Source organism: Jaculus jaculus, chromosome 8, assembly GCF_020740685.1.
Source record: "Jaculus jaculus isolate mJacJac1 chromosome 8, mJacJac1.mat.Y.cur, whole genome shotgun sequence".
Classification (NCBI taxonomy): Eukaryota; Metazoa; Chordata; class Mammalia; order Rodentia; family Dipodidae; genus Jaculus; species Jaculus jaculus.
The window spans coordinates 110,526,257-110,541,091 of NC_059109.1; the positions used below are offsets into that span (position 1 = coordinate 110,526,257).

The 14,835-nt window shown below is 51.1% G+C and overlaps 1 protein-coding gene across 5 annotated transcripts; it reads left to right on the plus strand.

Annotated features, from left to right (window-relative positions):
- Positions 1–1,060: 1,060 nt before the first annotated feature.
- Positions 1,061–12,480, plus strand: LOC101598728. Of its 5 annotated transcripts, none has more exons than XM_045157819.1 (5): positions 1,061–1,122; positions 1,825–1,962; positions 3,736–3,903; positions 8,596–8,727; positions 12,152–12,480. In XM_045157819.1, the coding sequence occupies exons 2-5, from the start codon at positions 1,875–1,877 to the stop codon at positions 12,286–12,288; spliced, it is 525 nt and encodes a 174-aa protein (XP_045013754.1). In that variant the 5' UTR covers positions 1,061–1,122; positions 1,825–1,874; the 3' UTR covers positions 12,289–12,480. The 5 variants fall into 5 exon arrangements, with proteins under 5 accessions (XP_045013754.1, XP_004668123.2, XP_045013756.1 ...); XM_004668066.2 differs by having other exon boundaries at positions 1,092–1,122; positions 1,863–1,962; XM_045157821.1 differs by lacking the exon at positions 1,061–1,122 and adding an exon at positions 1,299–1,317 and having other exon boundaries at positions 1,863–1,962.
- Positions 12,481–14,835: the final 2,355 nt, after the last annotated feature.

Below are 14,835 nucleotides of genomic sequence, written 5' to 3' on the forward strand. Positions count from 1 at the left end.
ATTGCCTAGCCGTTAAGGCACTTGTCTGCAAAGCTAAGAGACCCAGGTTCCATTCCCCAAAACCCACGTAAGCCAGATATACAAGGTGGCATGAGCCTGGAGTTCGCTTGCAGTGTCTAGAGGCCCTGGTGTGCCCATTCTCTCTCTTATAAATAAATAAGTTAAACATTTGTGTGTGCACGCGTGCACATCAGGATCTCCTGCTGCTGCAAATGCATCTGTTTTTTACAAGAACAATTAGAAAATTGAACCTGGATCACCCACTGAAGAATTGAACCTAGGTAGGTGGGCTTTGCAAGCAAGCAAGGGACTTTAACTGCTGAGTAATCTCCCTAGCCCTCTCTTTTTTCTTTCTTTCTTTCTTGTTTTGTTTTTGTTCTTGTTTTTCCAAGTAGGATCTCACTCTAGGCCAGGCTGACCTGGAATTCACTGTGTAGTCTTAGGGTGGCCTTGAATTTACAGCAATCCTCCTACCACACCTTCCTGAGTGCTGGGATTAAAGGCATGCACCATCATGCTCAGCATCCTTTTCTTTTTAAGTTTTATTTATTTATTTATTTATTTTATTGTGGGGTGGGGGGAGGCGAGAGGTAGACAGAGAGAGAATGGGCACGCCAGGGCCTTCAGCCACTGCAAACTGTATGTGTCCCCTGGTCCATCTGGCTGACGTGAGTCCTGGGACTCTTTGGCTTTGCAGGCTAGCGCGCCCTAACTGCTAAGCCTTCCCTCCAGCCCTTCTTTTTCTTTTTAATATTTATTTGTTTACTCGAGGGTGTGGGGGCAGGCACCAGGGACCCGGGCTGGAAGGCTAGCGAGTCGTGCCCTCCAGGAGGGATGGATGGCCAGGAGCAAAGGTGTGGCGGCGGGGTCCTCCCTCTCTCGGGACTGCCCAGGGCTGACAGCCCCCGGGGTGGGGGGGGGGTGTCTCTGGAGGCATCGTGACCGCCCGCGTTCCCCGCGCCCCTCCGGGACTCGACCCGATGCTCGGGCGGGCGGCGAAGGCGGGATGTTCCCACGCGGGGGGCGGGGAGGGAGGCTGGGGGGCGGGGCCGAGCTCGGGTCCCCTCGGGCCAGTCTCTCGGCAGTGCAGACCCGGGATCGCTCCAGCCGCCAGCCCGAGAGGTGAGTGGGGAGCAAGGTCCCCCTTCAGAGAAGGGTAGGGGGTTCCTGGAAGTTACCCTTCCGGGGCGCTCCTGCATCACCGTGCAGCCCCGTCTTCCTGCTGCTGAGGACCCCCCACCACCACTTCTGCTTGCATGCAGAATGCTCTAGTCCTCCTGGAGGTGTGTGTGGGGTGGTGCTTCTCTCTTTCCAGAGGTGAGCTGGCCCCTTTCTCTCCCAGATGTGCAGTGCCCTTGCGATAGCAGACCCTGCTGGTCCCCAGGCAGGGGTGGTGGGGCTCAGCCTGCCCCCCACCCCCAATCCAGCTGAGCAGGCGGTGGTCACGTAGGCAGCCACTTAGAGAGGGATCTGGGAGGCGGGGCAGGGAGCATCTGCGCGGAGACTTCTGCAGATGGCCCTGCTGGGAGGCTCAGCACTCCTCGACGTGGGAAGACATCTGGGGGAGGGCAAGCTGGCTGTGATGGGGCTGGCATCCGAACGCAGGCGCCCAGCCCCAAACTGTTCAGACCCGACCCAGAGCGTTTGACTTCCTTCCCCTTCTCACTGGTGAACAGAAGACCTAACGCTGGCGGGGGTGGGCGGAGGGGGGCGGGGGGTGTCCAGGCATCTGCAGCCCCCACCTACCCTCACGGGAAAATTAGACAAAATGGAAAGGGTCAGGGACGGAAGCGTAACTCCCCCGTGGAACCTTCGCACACCCAGCGAGTCCGGGCAAAGGACTCTGACCTTGAGGGGCACAGCCCGCTCCCCAGATGTTCTCCAGAGCCGCCAGGAGCTGGGTGCTGAGGACGACGGGAGGAGGACTCGGGACCCGAGGGACCCACAGCCCAGGAGGCAGTGGTAAGCCAAGACTCCTCCTTCCCAGCCCACTGCCAGAGCTCCGGCGGGCGGTCCTGCAAACTGCCACGTACCACTTTCCCCAACCCCTCTCCCGGGTCCTGGAGGCTACTGAGGACCCCTTTATTCCAGGCTTCCTCAGGGCCTGCTCCCCACCGGTACCTCAAGACACTAAGTCGCTTGTGTGTTGGGGGGGGCGTGCTGCTGCAAGAGGACGGGGCCCCTGAATTCTTTCTAACCTAGGCTAGTCCAGAGGAAAGAGACCCAAAGAAGAAGAAACTTCGGCCAGATAGCAGAGGGCCTTACTGCCAGGCTCAGGAGAATAAGACAACATTTGTTGAGCCCTTACTGCGCCTTACTGTGACTCTATTCCTCAGATGAGCAGCTAGGCCACAGGGGATATGATACTAGAAGAGGCAGCACCCGAGCTGGGTGTGGTGGCTCATGCTTGTAATCCCAAATACTTGGGAAACTGAGGCAGGAGGCTCAACCTGGGCCGCACAGGGAGACCATGTTTCAAAAAAAAAAAAAAAAAAAAAAGCAACAGGCTGGAGAGATAGCTCAGCGGGTATAACTTTTGCTGTGCAAGTGTTAGGATCTGAGTTCAATCCCCAGTTACCCACAGAGAACGTGCTGGGAGGCAGAGACAGGCAGGTCTCTGGATTTCTCTAGCCAGCTAGTTTGGTGAATTCCAAGGCGGGTGACAGACCCTGTGTCCATGGAGGTGAATGGCCTCCGTGAGGATAACATCTGAGGTTTTACTCTGGCGTCCACGTACACACATGCGTGTCTGCACACATGTGCGCCCACACTCATATTAACATGCATACAATCCACCTCAAACAACCAAAGTTAAAGAAAAAAAAAAAAAGAGAGAGAGAGAAAGATGAGACCCTTAGCCAAGGCTGTGTTAGTGCTTTCCTTAGGGTGGGCACCACTGGTGTCAATAAACAGTAACATCTCTATTAACACCCTCTGTTGTCCAGCCTTGCTCTGGGCAGCCTGGCCACACTTGTGGACTCTGGGCTCAGCTGTGCTGAGCAGCTTCTTCCAGAGGAAGGGAGGAGCTGTGATTACTGAGCACTGGGCTGTGCCAGGTGCTGCGAGAGACCCTTGGAGTGTGCCAGGTGGAAGCAGGGCAAGGCGCGGGGACTTGGGGCAGCCCAGCCCAGCTGACTAAAGCCACTCCAGCCACTTCACAGTTTGCAGAGACATTCACCCCGGGAACCTTACTTACATTCCCTCCGTGAGCCTCCGTCCACTGCGGGCCTCAGCCTCACATGCACCCCCTGGCTTAGATCTTCCCAAGAAAACATGGGGTTTGCAGCCAGCGGGGCCGACCTGTGGGTCTGGTCCTGTTCCCTCTTGCCGTGAATCTCAGCCGGTCACTTAGCTGCTCAGTGTCTTCAAACGAGATGACCACCACAGCACCTGGCTTGCAATGATGAAGCCAATGAGCCAACTCACAAGGTTGCCTTAAGCTGGCAGTCAGTAAAGTGCTCAATAAATGCAGCCCTAGGCCGGGCGTGGTGGCGCACGCCTTTAATCCCAGAGCTCAGGAGGCAGAGGTATGAGGATCGTTGTGAGTTCGAGACCACCCTGGGACTACACAGTGAATTCCAGGTCAGCCTGAGCTACAGTGAAACCCTACCTCGAAAAACCAAAATAAAATAAGTAAATAAGTAAATGCAGCCTTTTTTAAAGATTGATATCACAGAGAGAGACAGGACAACCCTAGGAGCAGCCTGGACCCAGCTTCCTCTCTTGTGCCTACAGCCCGCAGCCAGGGGAAGATGGCCCCCTACTATACCAACCACTACGCTCAGCGTTCCTACCCCATGCCCGATGAGCCCTACTGCACAGAGCTCACCGCGGAGCAGCAGGCCCTGAAGGAGAAGGAGAAGGGCAGCTGGGCCCAGCTGAGCCAAGAGGAGAAGGTGGCCCGTATGTTCTGCGGCGGGGCTGGCTTGCTGGGGTGGAGGGAGGCATGGAGAGGCCCAGAGATGGAAAGCCCCGTACATCTGAATGAACAGAGGGGTGGAGTTCCTTCCTTCATTCTTTTAGTCACTGAACCTTGGTGGCTGACTGTGACAGTGGGAACATGAGGCGTGTCACCTGGAAGGTTCCTGCCTTCACAGTCCAATAAGGGCAAAGTGGGACGGTGTGGCTGAGGTGGCATGTATCCCAGGGACTGATGAAATGCAGAGGTCTTGGAGGGAGGGGGAGAGCCCTGCAAGGGAATGGGAACAGCACGGGGAAGGGTGTCACAGCAGGAGGCATGGGAGGGTCCTGGTGGTCACTAGGTGGGACACAGAGAGAGGCGGGTGAGGTGGGTGGCAAGCAGGGATGGGACCTGGGAGGCAGGTGGGCTGCATAGCCCTGGACTGACTTTTGATATCTGGAGCCCTCTAGGCTCATTCTATAAACAGTGGAACCCAGACTGACCCCTTGTGTTTCAGGGGGTCCTAGTGGGCAGAGGCACTGCTGGTTCATCCACCACCTTACAGGCACCTACTACAAGGCCAGGCTCTGGGAATACAGCAAGGAGCTAGCCAGCTGCATCATTGCCCTGAGAGCCCACATGACCACTGCTCTGCCTGACCTGGAACTCACTATGGAGTCTCAGGGTGGCCTCGAACTCACGGCAATCCTCCTACCTCTGCCTCCCGAGTGCTGGGATTAAAAGTGTGTGCCACCATGCCCAGCTTCCTTTTCTTTCTTTCACGTCTCTCCCTTTCATCTCCCTCCCTCTTTCTCCCTTCCAAATGAGAAAAGGACACCTCCATTTCCTTGTTCCCCTAAGTGTCACAAAGCATGCCCAGTACCCACCGTTCACTTGCCCGAAGCTGGCCTGGCAGTGAAGGTGGTACTCTCATAGCTCACTGTTGAGTCACTGGCCGCAGAGGGCAGGATCTACACCCACACAGATCATGGCACCAGGGCCCTTCTGGGGCTGCCAAACCCTGGGCTCCATAGAAGGCTGTGTGCTCCCTTGGTGAGTTACAGGAGAGTGCCAGGGCTCAGCACAGAGTGGCTTTGCCCAAGATGCGAAGAAATTTGGCCCCTGACAGCCTTACTGCTGGAGGGAAGGGGCTCCTCCATCCCTCCTCGCCCTGGCTCCTTTCTCCTGTCTGCTCTGGCTGGGTGGAGACTCACTGTCACGGCCAAATGCCCAAATGCGCCAACCCAACATGGTTCCACCCCAGGAGCCGCTGCCAGCTCCCATTTCCCTTCACACAGTCATTTTCCTATTTAACATACAAAGAAAGCACTGTTCACATCGGGCAACAGTTACAAAAGTTCAAGAACAGCTATGAAGGAATGAAAAGGAGGAAGGCAAGAGGGGAGGAAGGGAAGGAGAGAGGATGACAGGAAGGAAGCAAGCAAGAAAGGTGGGGGAGGAAGGAGGGCCGGAGAGATGGCTTAGCAGTTAAGCGCTTGCCTGTGAAGCCTAAGGACCCCGGTTCGAGGCTCGGTTCCCCAGGACCCATGTAAGCCAGATGCACAAGGGGGCACACGCATCTGGAGTTCGTTTGCAGTGGCTGGAGGCCCCAACACGCCCATTCTCTCTCTCTTTCTCTCTCTGTTGCTCTCAAATAAATAAAAATTAAAATTAAAAAAGAAAAAGAAAAAGGAAAGAGGGGAGGAAGAAAGGGAAAAAGGAGGAAAGAAAACAAGAAGGAAGGCAGGAAGGCAGGGGAAGGCAGGGAGGAAGAGAGAATGAGGTCAGTCTCTATGTCAGTTACTTTCACATCGCTGGAACCGAATACAGGACTGCTGGGAGGGGTGGCACACACCTGTAATCTCAGCACTGGGGAGGCAGAGGCAGGAGGATCACTGTGAGTTTGAGGTCAGTCTCCAGGTCAGCCTGGGAAAGAGTGATACACTACCTCAAAAAAAAAAAAAAAAAAAAAAAGGCCAGGACCAGGGCTGCAGAGATGGCTTAATGGTTAAGGCATTGCCTGCAAAGCCTAATAATTCCCCCATATCCACCTAAGCCAGATGCACAAGGTGGCACATGCATCTAGAATTCATTTGCAATGGCTAGACGCCTGCCCTGGTGCACTCATTCTCTCTCTGTGTCTCTCTTCTCTCTTGCTATGTCCTTGCAAATAAATAATTTAAAAAAAGAAAGAAAGAAAGAAAAGAGGACTGGAGAGGTGGTTTAGCAGTTTAAGTGCTTACCTACAAAGCCAAACGACTCAGGTTCGATTCCCTAGTACCCATGTAATGGCAGATGCACAAGGCAGCACGTGCATCTGGAGTTCATTTGCAGTGGGTGGAGGCCCTGGCATGCCCATTCTCTCTCTCTCTCTCTCTCTCTCTCTCTCTCCCCCTATCTGCTTCTCTCTCAAATAAACAAATAAATAAAATAAAATAAAAAAGAAAACACAGAGCCGGGTGTGGTGGTGCGTGCCTTTAATCCCAGCACTCGGGAGGCAGAGGTAGAAGATCGCTGTGAATTCGAGGTCACCCTGAGACTACATAGTGAATCCCAGGTCAGCCTGGGCCAGAGTGAGACCCTACCTCAAAAAACCAATAGATAAATAAATAAATAAATATAAAAAATTGAAAAGGAAAGAAAATACAGGACCGAAAGCTGCTGAAGGGAGGCAAGGGTTTATGTTCAGTGTGAGGCGTGGGGTGGGAGAGATCATAGCAACCGGGGCCGGATGTAAGTAACTTCCACAAGGCACACCTCCAGGGTCACACTTCCTCCAGCAATGCTCCATCTCCTAAAGGTTCCACAATCCTCCAAAGCCGAGGCACCTACAGGGGATTAAGTACAAATGCATGAGTGCACGGGAGGCATTTTACATTCAAACCACACCAGTCTCTCCCCCCGCCTCTTCCCCACCCCTCCTGCAAGCTCGATTCCCCAGGACCCACATAAAGCCAGATGCACAAGGGGGCGCATCATCAGGAGTTCATTTGCAGCGACTGGAGACCCTGGTGCACTTATTCTCTCTCTCTCTCTCTATCTGCTTCTCTCTCCTCTCTTTCAAGTAAATAAATAAATAATCCAGGCTAGAGGCTAGAGAGATGGCTTAACAGTTAAGGCACCTGCCTGTAAAGCCAAAGGACCCAAATTCGATTCCCCAGATCCCACGTAACCCAGATGCACAAGGTGGCACATGCGTATGGAGTTCGTTTGCAGCAGCTGGAGGCCCTGGTGCGCCTATTCTCTCTCACTCTTTTTGCCTCTTCTTCTCTCTCTCTCAAATAAATAAAAATAAAAACATTAAAAAAAAATTCCAAGCTGGAGAAATGGCTCAGTGGTTAAGATTTGATTCCTCAATACCCACATAAAGCCAGATACACCAAGTGGCGCATGCATCTGGAGTTTGTTTGCAGCAGTTAGAAGCCCTGGCATGTACCCATTCATTCTCTCTCTCTCCCTCTCTCTACTGGAAAAGAAAAAAAAAAAACAAATTCTGATGTGGGAGCACACACCTGTAATCCCAGCACTCAGGCAGGAGGATCTCAAAGTGAGACTATGGGTGAGTAAAAAAAAAAAAAGAAAAGGAGGGCTGGAGAGATGGCATAGTGGTTAAGCGCTTGCCTATGAAGCCTAAGGACCCCAGTTTGAGGCTCCATTCCCCAGGACCCACATTAGCCAGATGCACAAGGGGGCGCACGCGTCTGGAGTTTGTTTGCAGTGGCTGGAGGCCCTGGCGCGCCCATTCTCTGTCTCTATCTGCCTCTGTCTCTCTCTCTCTGCCTCTTTCTCTTTTTGTCACTCTCAAATAAATAAAAATCAACAAAAAATTAAAAAAAAAAAAACGGAGCTGGAGAGATGGCTCGGTCAGTAAAGTATTTGGTGCACAAGCACGAGGACCTGAGTTCGATTCCCACGCACCCACGTGAAAAGCTGGCCATACAATCCCGTCACAGGGAGGTAGAGACAGGGCCCCTAGGGCTTGCTAGCTAGCTAGTCGAGCCAGATTAGTGAGCCTCAGATTTAGTGAGAGACTCTATCTAAAAACAAAGTATAAAATGATAGAGGAAGAGACACCTAACATCAATGCATGTACACCCTACACACACGCACCTATGCGCTCAGAATATACATAAACCCATATCACACACATGTACATGCAAAAAAAAAAAAAAGATTTAGCTGGGCGTGATGGCACACACCTTTAAACTTTTTTTTTTTGTTTATTTTTATTTATTTATTTATTTATTTGAGAGCGACAGGCAGAGAGAGAGAGAGAATGGGCATGCCAGGGCCTCTAGTCACTGCAAACAAACTCCAGACACATGCACCCTCTTGTGCATCTGGCTAACATGGGTCCTGGAGAATCGAGCCTGGAACCGTGGTCCTTAGGCTTCACAGGCAAGCGCTTAACCACTAAGCCATCTCTCCAGCCCGGCACACACCTTTAATCCCAGCACTCGGGAGGCAGAGGTAGGAGGATCACAGTGAGTTCAAGGCCACCCTGAGACTCCATAGTGAATTCCAGGACAGCCTGGGCTAGAGTGAGATCCTGCCTCTGGGGGAAAAAAAAAAAAAAAAAGAAATGGGCTTGGTGATGAGCATCTGCTGCAGGGAGGGGACAGCTGGCTCCAGGATCCTGGGTGTGGACGCACATGAGCCCGACCCCGCCTCTTTTCCACCCCACCTGCCTCCAGTGTACCGGCTCCAGTTCAGGGAAAGCTTCGCTGAGATGAACCGTCGCTCCAGCGAGTGGAAGACTGTGATGGGCTGTGTCTTCTTTTTCATTGGACTCACCGGTCTGCTGATTTGGTGGCAGCGGGTCTATGGTGAGTGGACGCCTCATCTAGCTGCAGGCTGGGCCATGCCTTTGCAGCCATAGCCACTGGCCAGGCTCTTAAGGGCACCTGGAAGGTGAAGGGGAAAACTTGGCTTCTTGCCAGGCATGGTGGTGCACGTCTTTAATTCCAACACGTGGGGGGCAGAGGTAGGAGGATCGCCAGGAGTTTGAGGCCACCCTGAGATTACATAGCGAATTCCAGGTCAGCCTGGGCTAGAGTGAGACCCTATCTCAAAACAACAACAACAAATAAATTAATGTAGGGAATCCATCTCATTAAACTCCAGCTTTCTCATCTGTAAAGTCAGAGTAATAGTTGGTATCTCTGGGTTCTTGTGACAGTTTAATGAGAAGGTCACTGCTTGGCACATTGTCATGAATGGTGGTACTGACTGGTGGGATTGGTGGGTATTAGCCATGTATTTTATAAGATATTTCATTGTTTTTCTATTTTTTAAATATTTTATTTATTTATTTACTTACTTACTTACTTACTTGAGAGAGAGAGAGAGAGAGGGAGAGAGGCAGATGGAAAGAGAATGTGCATGCCAGGTTCTCTAGCCACTGCAAATAAACTCCAGACGCATGCACCACCTTGAACATCTGACTTTAAGTGCATACTGAGGAATAGAACTTGGGTCCTTAGGTTTTGCAGGCAAGCACCTTATTTGCCCAGCCATCCCACCAGCCCTGTTTTTTTGTTGTTTTTTTTTTAAAAAGTATACTTTATTTCAAGTTGAACTTCATAACAGCTGAATAAGGGATATGACATTGCCTTTGTTTTTGTTTTTGTTTTGAAGGTAGGGTCTTGCTTTAGCCTAGCTCAGGCTGGCCTAGAATTTACTCTGTTACCTTAGGGTGACCTCAAACTCATGGTGATCTTCCTATCTCTGCCTCCTGAGTGCTGGGATTAAAAGCATTTGCCACCATGCCTCGCTTGATATTGCCTTTTTTTTTTTAAATTTTTATTAACATTTTTCATGATTATAAAATATATCCCATGGTAATTCCCTCCCTCCCCACACTTTCCCGTTTGATTTTTTTTTTAATATTTTTTATTTATTTCCTTGTAAGGAAAGAGAGAAAATGAGAGGGAGAATGGGCATGCCAGGTCCTCTTGCCACTGCAAACGAACTTCAGATACATGCATCACTTGGTGCATCTGGCTTTATATTGGTAGTGGGGAATGGAACCCAGGCTAGCAGAGCTTGCCTAGCAAGTGCCTTTAAGTACTGAACCATCTCTCTAGCCCCCGCCCTGCTTTTAAAAGACAGGATCTCACTTTGTAGGCCAGGCTAATGTGGAGCTCAATGGACTCAAACTTTCAGTAATCCTCCTGTCTCAGATTCTCAAGTGCTGGGTTACAGTACTACACCTAGGTTTCTTTCTTTTTTTTTTTTTTCTGGTGTGTGTACTATGTGGTGTGGGTGTGATTGTGGTGCATGCACATGTATGTGTTCATGCACATACACCATGAACATGTGTGTGGAATTCAGAAGAGGATATTGGAGTCTTCCTTCTATCTCTCTTCCACCTTATTTCCCTGAAGCCGAGTCTCTCACTGAACCTGGAGCACCCCACATTTTGGTTAGCCTGGCTGACCAGCGAACCTGAGAGAGCCTTCTCTCTCCACCTTGCTCAGTGTTGGGGTTACATGTGTGTGCAGCCAAGCATGGTTTTTTATTTTATTTATTTTAATTTATTGAGAGGAAGAGCGAATGAGAGAATGGGCATGCCAGGGCCTCCAGCCACTGCAAACAAACTCCCGATGCATGTGCCACTTTGTGCATCTAGTTTACATGTGTCCTGGGGAATCGAACCGTGGTCCTTTGGCTTTGCAGGCAAATGCCTTAACTGCTAAGCCACCTCTCCAGCCCCAACCATGGCTTTTTACATGGGCAACGGGGGATCAAACTCAGTTCTTCGTGTCTGCGTAGCAAGTGTTCTTAACCTGCTTAGCCACTTCCCCTGCCCCCAGGTTCCTTCTTTAAAAAAAAAATAATAATGGTGAGAGCTGGCGCTGGTGGTGAGCAGGCCTTTAATCCCAGCACTGAGAAGGCAGAGATAGGAGGATTGCCATGAGTTCAAGGCCACCCTGAGACTCCACAGTGAATTCCAGGCCAAGCTGGGCTAGAGTGAGACCCTACCTCAAAAAAAAAAAAAAAAAAAACAAACAAACAATGATAATTATTATTGTTTTTTTTTTTTTTCTTTTTTGGTTTTTTGAGGTAGGGTCTCACTCTAGCCCAGGCTGACCTGGAATTCACTCTGTAGTCTCAGAGTGGTTTCAAACTCACAGCTCTGCCTCCTGAGTGCTGGGATTTAAAGCGCAAGCCATCACGTCCAGCTTTCTTAATCATTTAAGACAGTTTCCCTATTGTCCCTGTATACCATCCCGGCTTCCAATGTGATTCTCCTGCCTCTGCCTCCTGAGTGCTGGGCGCACAGGTGTGAGCCTCCACCACGCCCAGCCACTGACTGTTTCTAGTGCTTCTTCTGTAGACACTCCATGGGAATTCCTGCCTCATGAGTATGAAATGAGAAAGTCTTTGGGAAACAACATGGTCTAGCCCAGGTCTTGGTGCATCACAGGGGCCTTCCCTGCTCATCCCTGGGATAGAAAGTAGCAAGGATGGAGGCTGGACCAGCTGGGTCCATCTTATTAGCCAGGTGGGCCAGAGGTGTATTTAGGGTTGGAAACTCCAGCTCCCAGGCCTTTTCTGGTCCACAGATAAGGGCCTTTCAAATCCCCACTCCTTTAGCCTTAGGGTTAAGTGTTGCTCCCCCTTGGTATTTATTTATGATTTTATCTTATTTTGGATTTTCTGAGACAGAATCTTTCTGTGTATATCAGTCTGGCCTGGCATTTTCTATCCTCCTGCCTCAGCATCTCTAGGGTCACAAGCCAGCGCCAACACCACTGGTTTCTAAAGTGAATATGGGTCATCTACCTCCCCCTCCCCCAGGCCACACAAGCAGCTCTCTCGCCCGTCCTGGCGAGTGGGAGTCTGCAGTGGGCGCTTGCTGTCTGCCCAGCTCTGCGTGGAACCCCTCAATAGCAACTCCAACCCCACAGCCCTCCCAGCCTAGCGCTGGTAGGTGAGGCGGGAGAGGTGAAGTGACTTGTCCCAGGCCACCCAGGTGGGGGAGTGGGAGGATTCGGGTGCCTCTGCTCCCATTGGCCTCAGAGGTGGATGGGGACCCGCGGCTCAGGGCGGGGCAGGACCTTGGCTCAATTCTAATTCTACCAGAAAGTGAGATCAGAACCGAGAGGTCCGGGAGCCAAGGAGCGCGGAGGGGGGTGGGGTGGAGGGGCGCCCCTCTGCGCAGGGGACCCTGACCTGGGCTCACCGGGGAGATGGCCTGCAGGAGCATGTGCTGTGGCCGCCGTCTCAGCCTCGTCCTCCCCGCAGTGTTCCCCGAGAAGCCTGTCACCTTGACCGACGAGAGAAAAGCCCAGCAGCTGCAGCGCCTCCTGGACATGAAGAGCAACCCCGTGCAGGGCCTGGCCTCCCGCTGGGACTACGAGAGGAAGGAGTGGAAGAAGTGACCGCCCGGTCATCACTGGGTGTCGCCTGTACGTGTCAACGGCTGCCAGTGCAGACCGCCCTAGCGTGGAGCCCACGCCTCCCTCCGCTGCCCTGCCTGTCCTCCCTCTCCTCCCCCTACTTCCTCCCTTGCTGAAGTAAAGCTGGTCTGTTTTCCTCTTGCTACTTTGGACTGGACCTGACATTTAAAGTTAGGCATTGTGCTGTGTGTTTTTTTTTGGGGGGGGGGGTGAGGGAGTGGGGGGTGCAAGAACAAGTACCCTCCAGAGTCCAGAGCCCATCTAGTCAGGGAGGGCTTCCTGGAGGAGGAGCGGGCAAGGCTGGGTCTTACACAGACATTCCAGGGGAAACACTGGCCTCTTTTTTCTTTGGGGGGGGGCGAAGGGTTCTCGAGGTAGGGTCTTGCTCTCTAGCCCAGGCTGACCTGGAATTCACTATGTAGTCTCAGAGTGGCCTCGAACTCATGGAGATCCTCCTACCTTTACCTCCCGAGTGCTGGGATTAAAGGTGCGCGCCACCAGGCCCGGCTAAGAGCACTGTATTCAGTCCATTAACACATTGTGTGTGTGTAGGCCAGAGGACAACCTTGGGTATCATTCCTTAGGCACTTATTCACCTTTTTTTTTTTTTAATTTTAATTTTATTTTAGAGAAAGAGAATGAGAGCAAGAGTGAGTGAGAGAGAGCATTGCTGTGCCAGGGCCCCAGCCACTGAAAACTCCAGACGCTTGTGCCATCTAGTGGTCATGTGTGACCTTGCACTTGCCTCACCTTTGTGTGCCTGGCTAATGTGGGATCTGGAGAGAGATTGAACCTGGGTCCTTAGGCTTTGCAGGCAAGTGCCTTAACTGCTAAGCCATCTCTCCAGCCCCTATCCATCTTTTAAAAAAATATTATTTATAGCTGAGTGTGGTGGCACACACCTTTAATCCCAGCACTTGGAATGCAGAAGTAGGAGGATCACCATGAGTTTGAGGCCACCCTGAGACTACATAGTGAATTCCTGGTCAGCCTGGGCCAGAGTGAGACCCTACCTTGAAAAACAAAAACAAAATATATTTTTTAATATTTTATTTGTTCAAGAGAGAGAGAAAGAGAAAGAGGCAGATAGAGAGAGAGAAGGGGTGTTCCAGGGCCTTCAACCACTGCAAACTAACTCCAGAAGCGTGTGCCACCTTGTTCATCTGTTTTAAGTAACTCCTAGGGAATTGAACCTGGGTCCTTTGGCTTTGCAAGGGAGTGCCTTAACTGCAAAGCAATCCTTCCACCCCTTATTTATTTTTAAATATTTTTATTTACTTATTTGAGACACAGAGAAAGAGAGATAGAAAGAATGGGCATGCCAGGGCCTCCAGCCACTGCAAATGAACCACTAAGCTATCCCTCCTACCTTTTTTTTTTTTTTTTTTTTTTTTGGTTTTTCAAGGTAGGGCCTCACGCTAGCTCAGGCTGACCTGGAATTCACTATGTAGTCTCAGGGTGGCCTCAAACTCACAGTGATCCTCCTACCTCTGCCTCCCAAGTGCTGGGATTAAAGGCATGTACCACCACAGATGGCTTTCAGCCCTGTTTTTATTTGTTTATTTATTTGAGAGAGAGAGAAAGGGTGCACCAGGGCTTCCAGCCACTGCAAACAACTGGCTTTATATAAGTAATTGGTACTCAAATCCCAGCCATCAGGCTAGACAAGAAACTGCCTTCACCAGGCATGGTGTAACAGCCCAGGCTGTTATTGAAAACATGCTACTCTGGCCTTAGCCTCCTGAGTGCTGGGATTATATGTATGGAACACCATGGCCAGCTTTAAAAATGTTTTAGAGGGCTTAGCGGTTAAGCGCTTGCCTGTGAAGCCTAAGGACCCCGGTTCGAGGCTCGGTTCCCCAGGTCCCACGTTAGCCAGATGCACAAGGGGGCGCACGCGTCTGGAGTTCGTTTGCAGAGGCTGGAAGCCCTGGCGTGCCCATTCTCTCTCTCTCCCTCTATCTGTCTTTCTCTCTGTGTCTGTCGCTCTCAAATAAATAAATAATTTAAAAAAAATGTTTTAGAGCCAGTGGGACTGCGGAAATGGCTTAGCGGTTATGGCATTGGCCTGCCATAAGGACCCGGGTTTTATTCCCCAGGACCCACATAAGCCAGATGCACAAGGGGGGCACTTGTGTCTGGAGTTCGTATGTAGTGGCTAGAGGCCCTGACATGCCCATTCTTTCTTTCACTCTGTGACTTTCTCTCTAATAAATAAGTAAATAAAAATGTTTTAGAGCCACGCATGGTGGTGCACATCTTTGATCCCAGTACTCAGGAGGCAGAGGTAGGAGGATCAACATGAGTTCAAGGCCACCCTGAGACTACATAGTGAATTCCAGGTCAGTCTGGGCTAGAGTGAAACTCTACCTCCAAAAAAAGAAAGTAACAACAACAACAACAAAAAGAAAGAAAGAAAGAAAGAAAGAAAGAAAGAAAGAAAGAAAGAAAGAAAGAAAGAAAAAACTGCTTTTAGGGGCTGGAGAGATGATTCAGTGGTTAAGGTGCTTGCCTAAGCATGTGCCACTC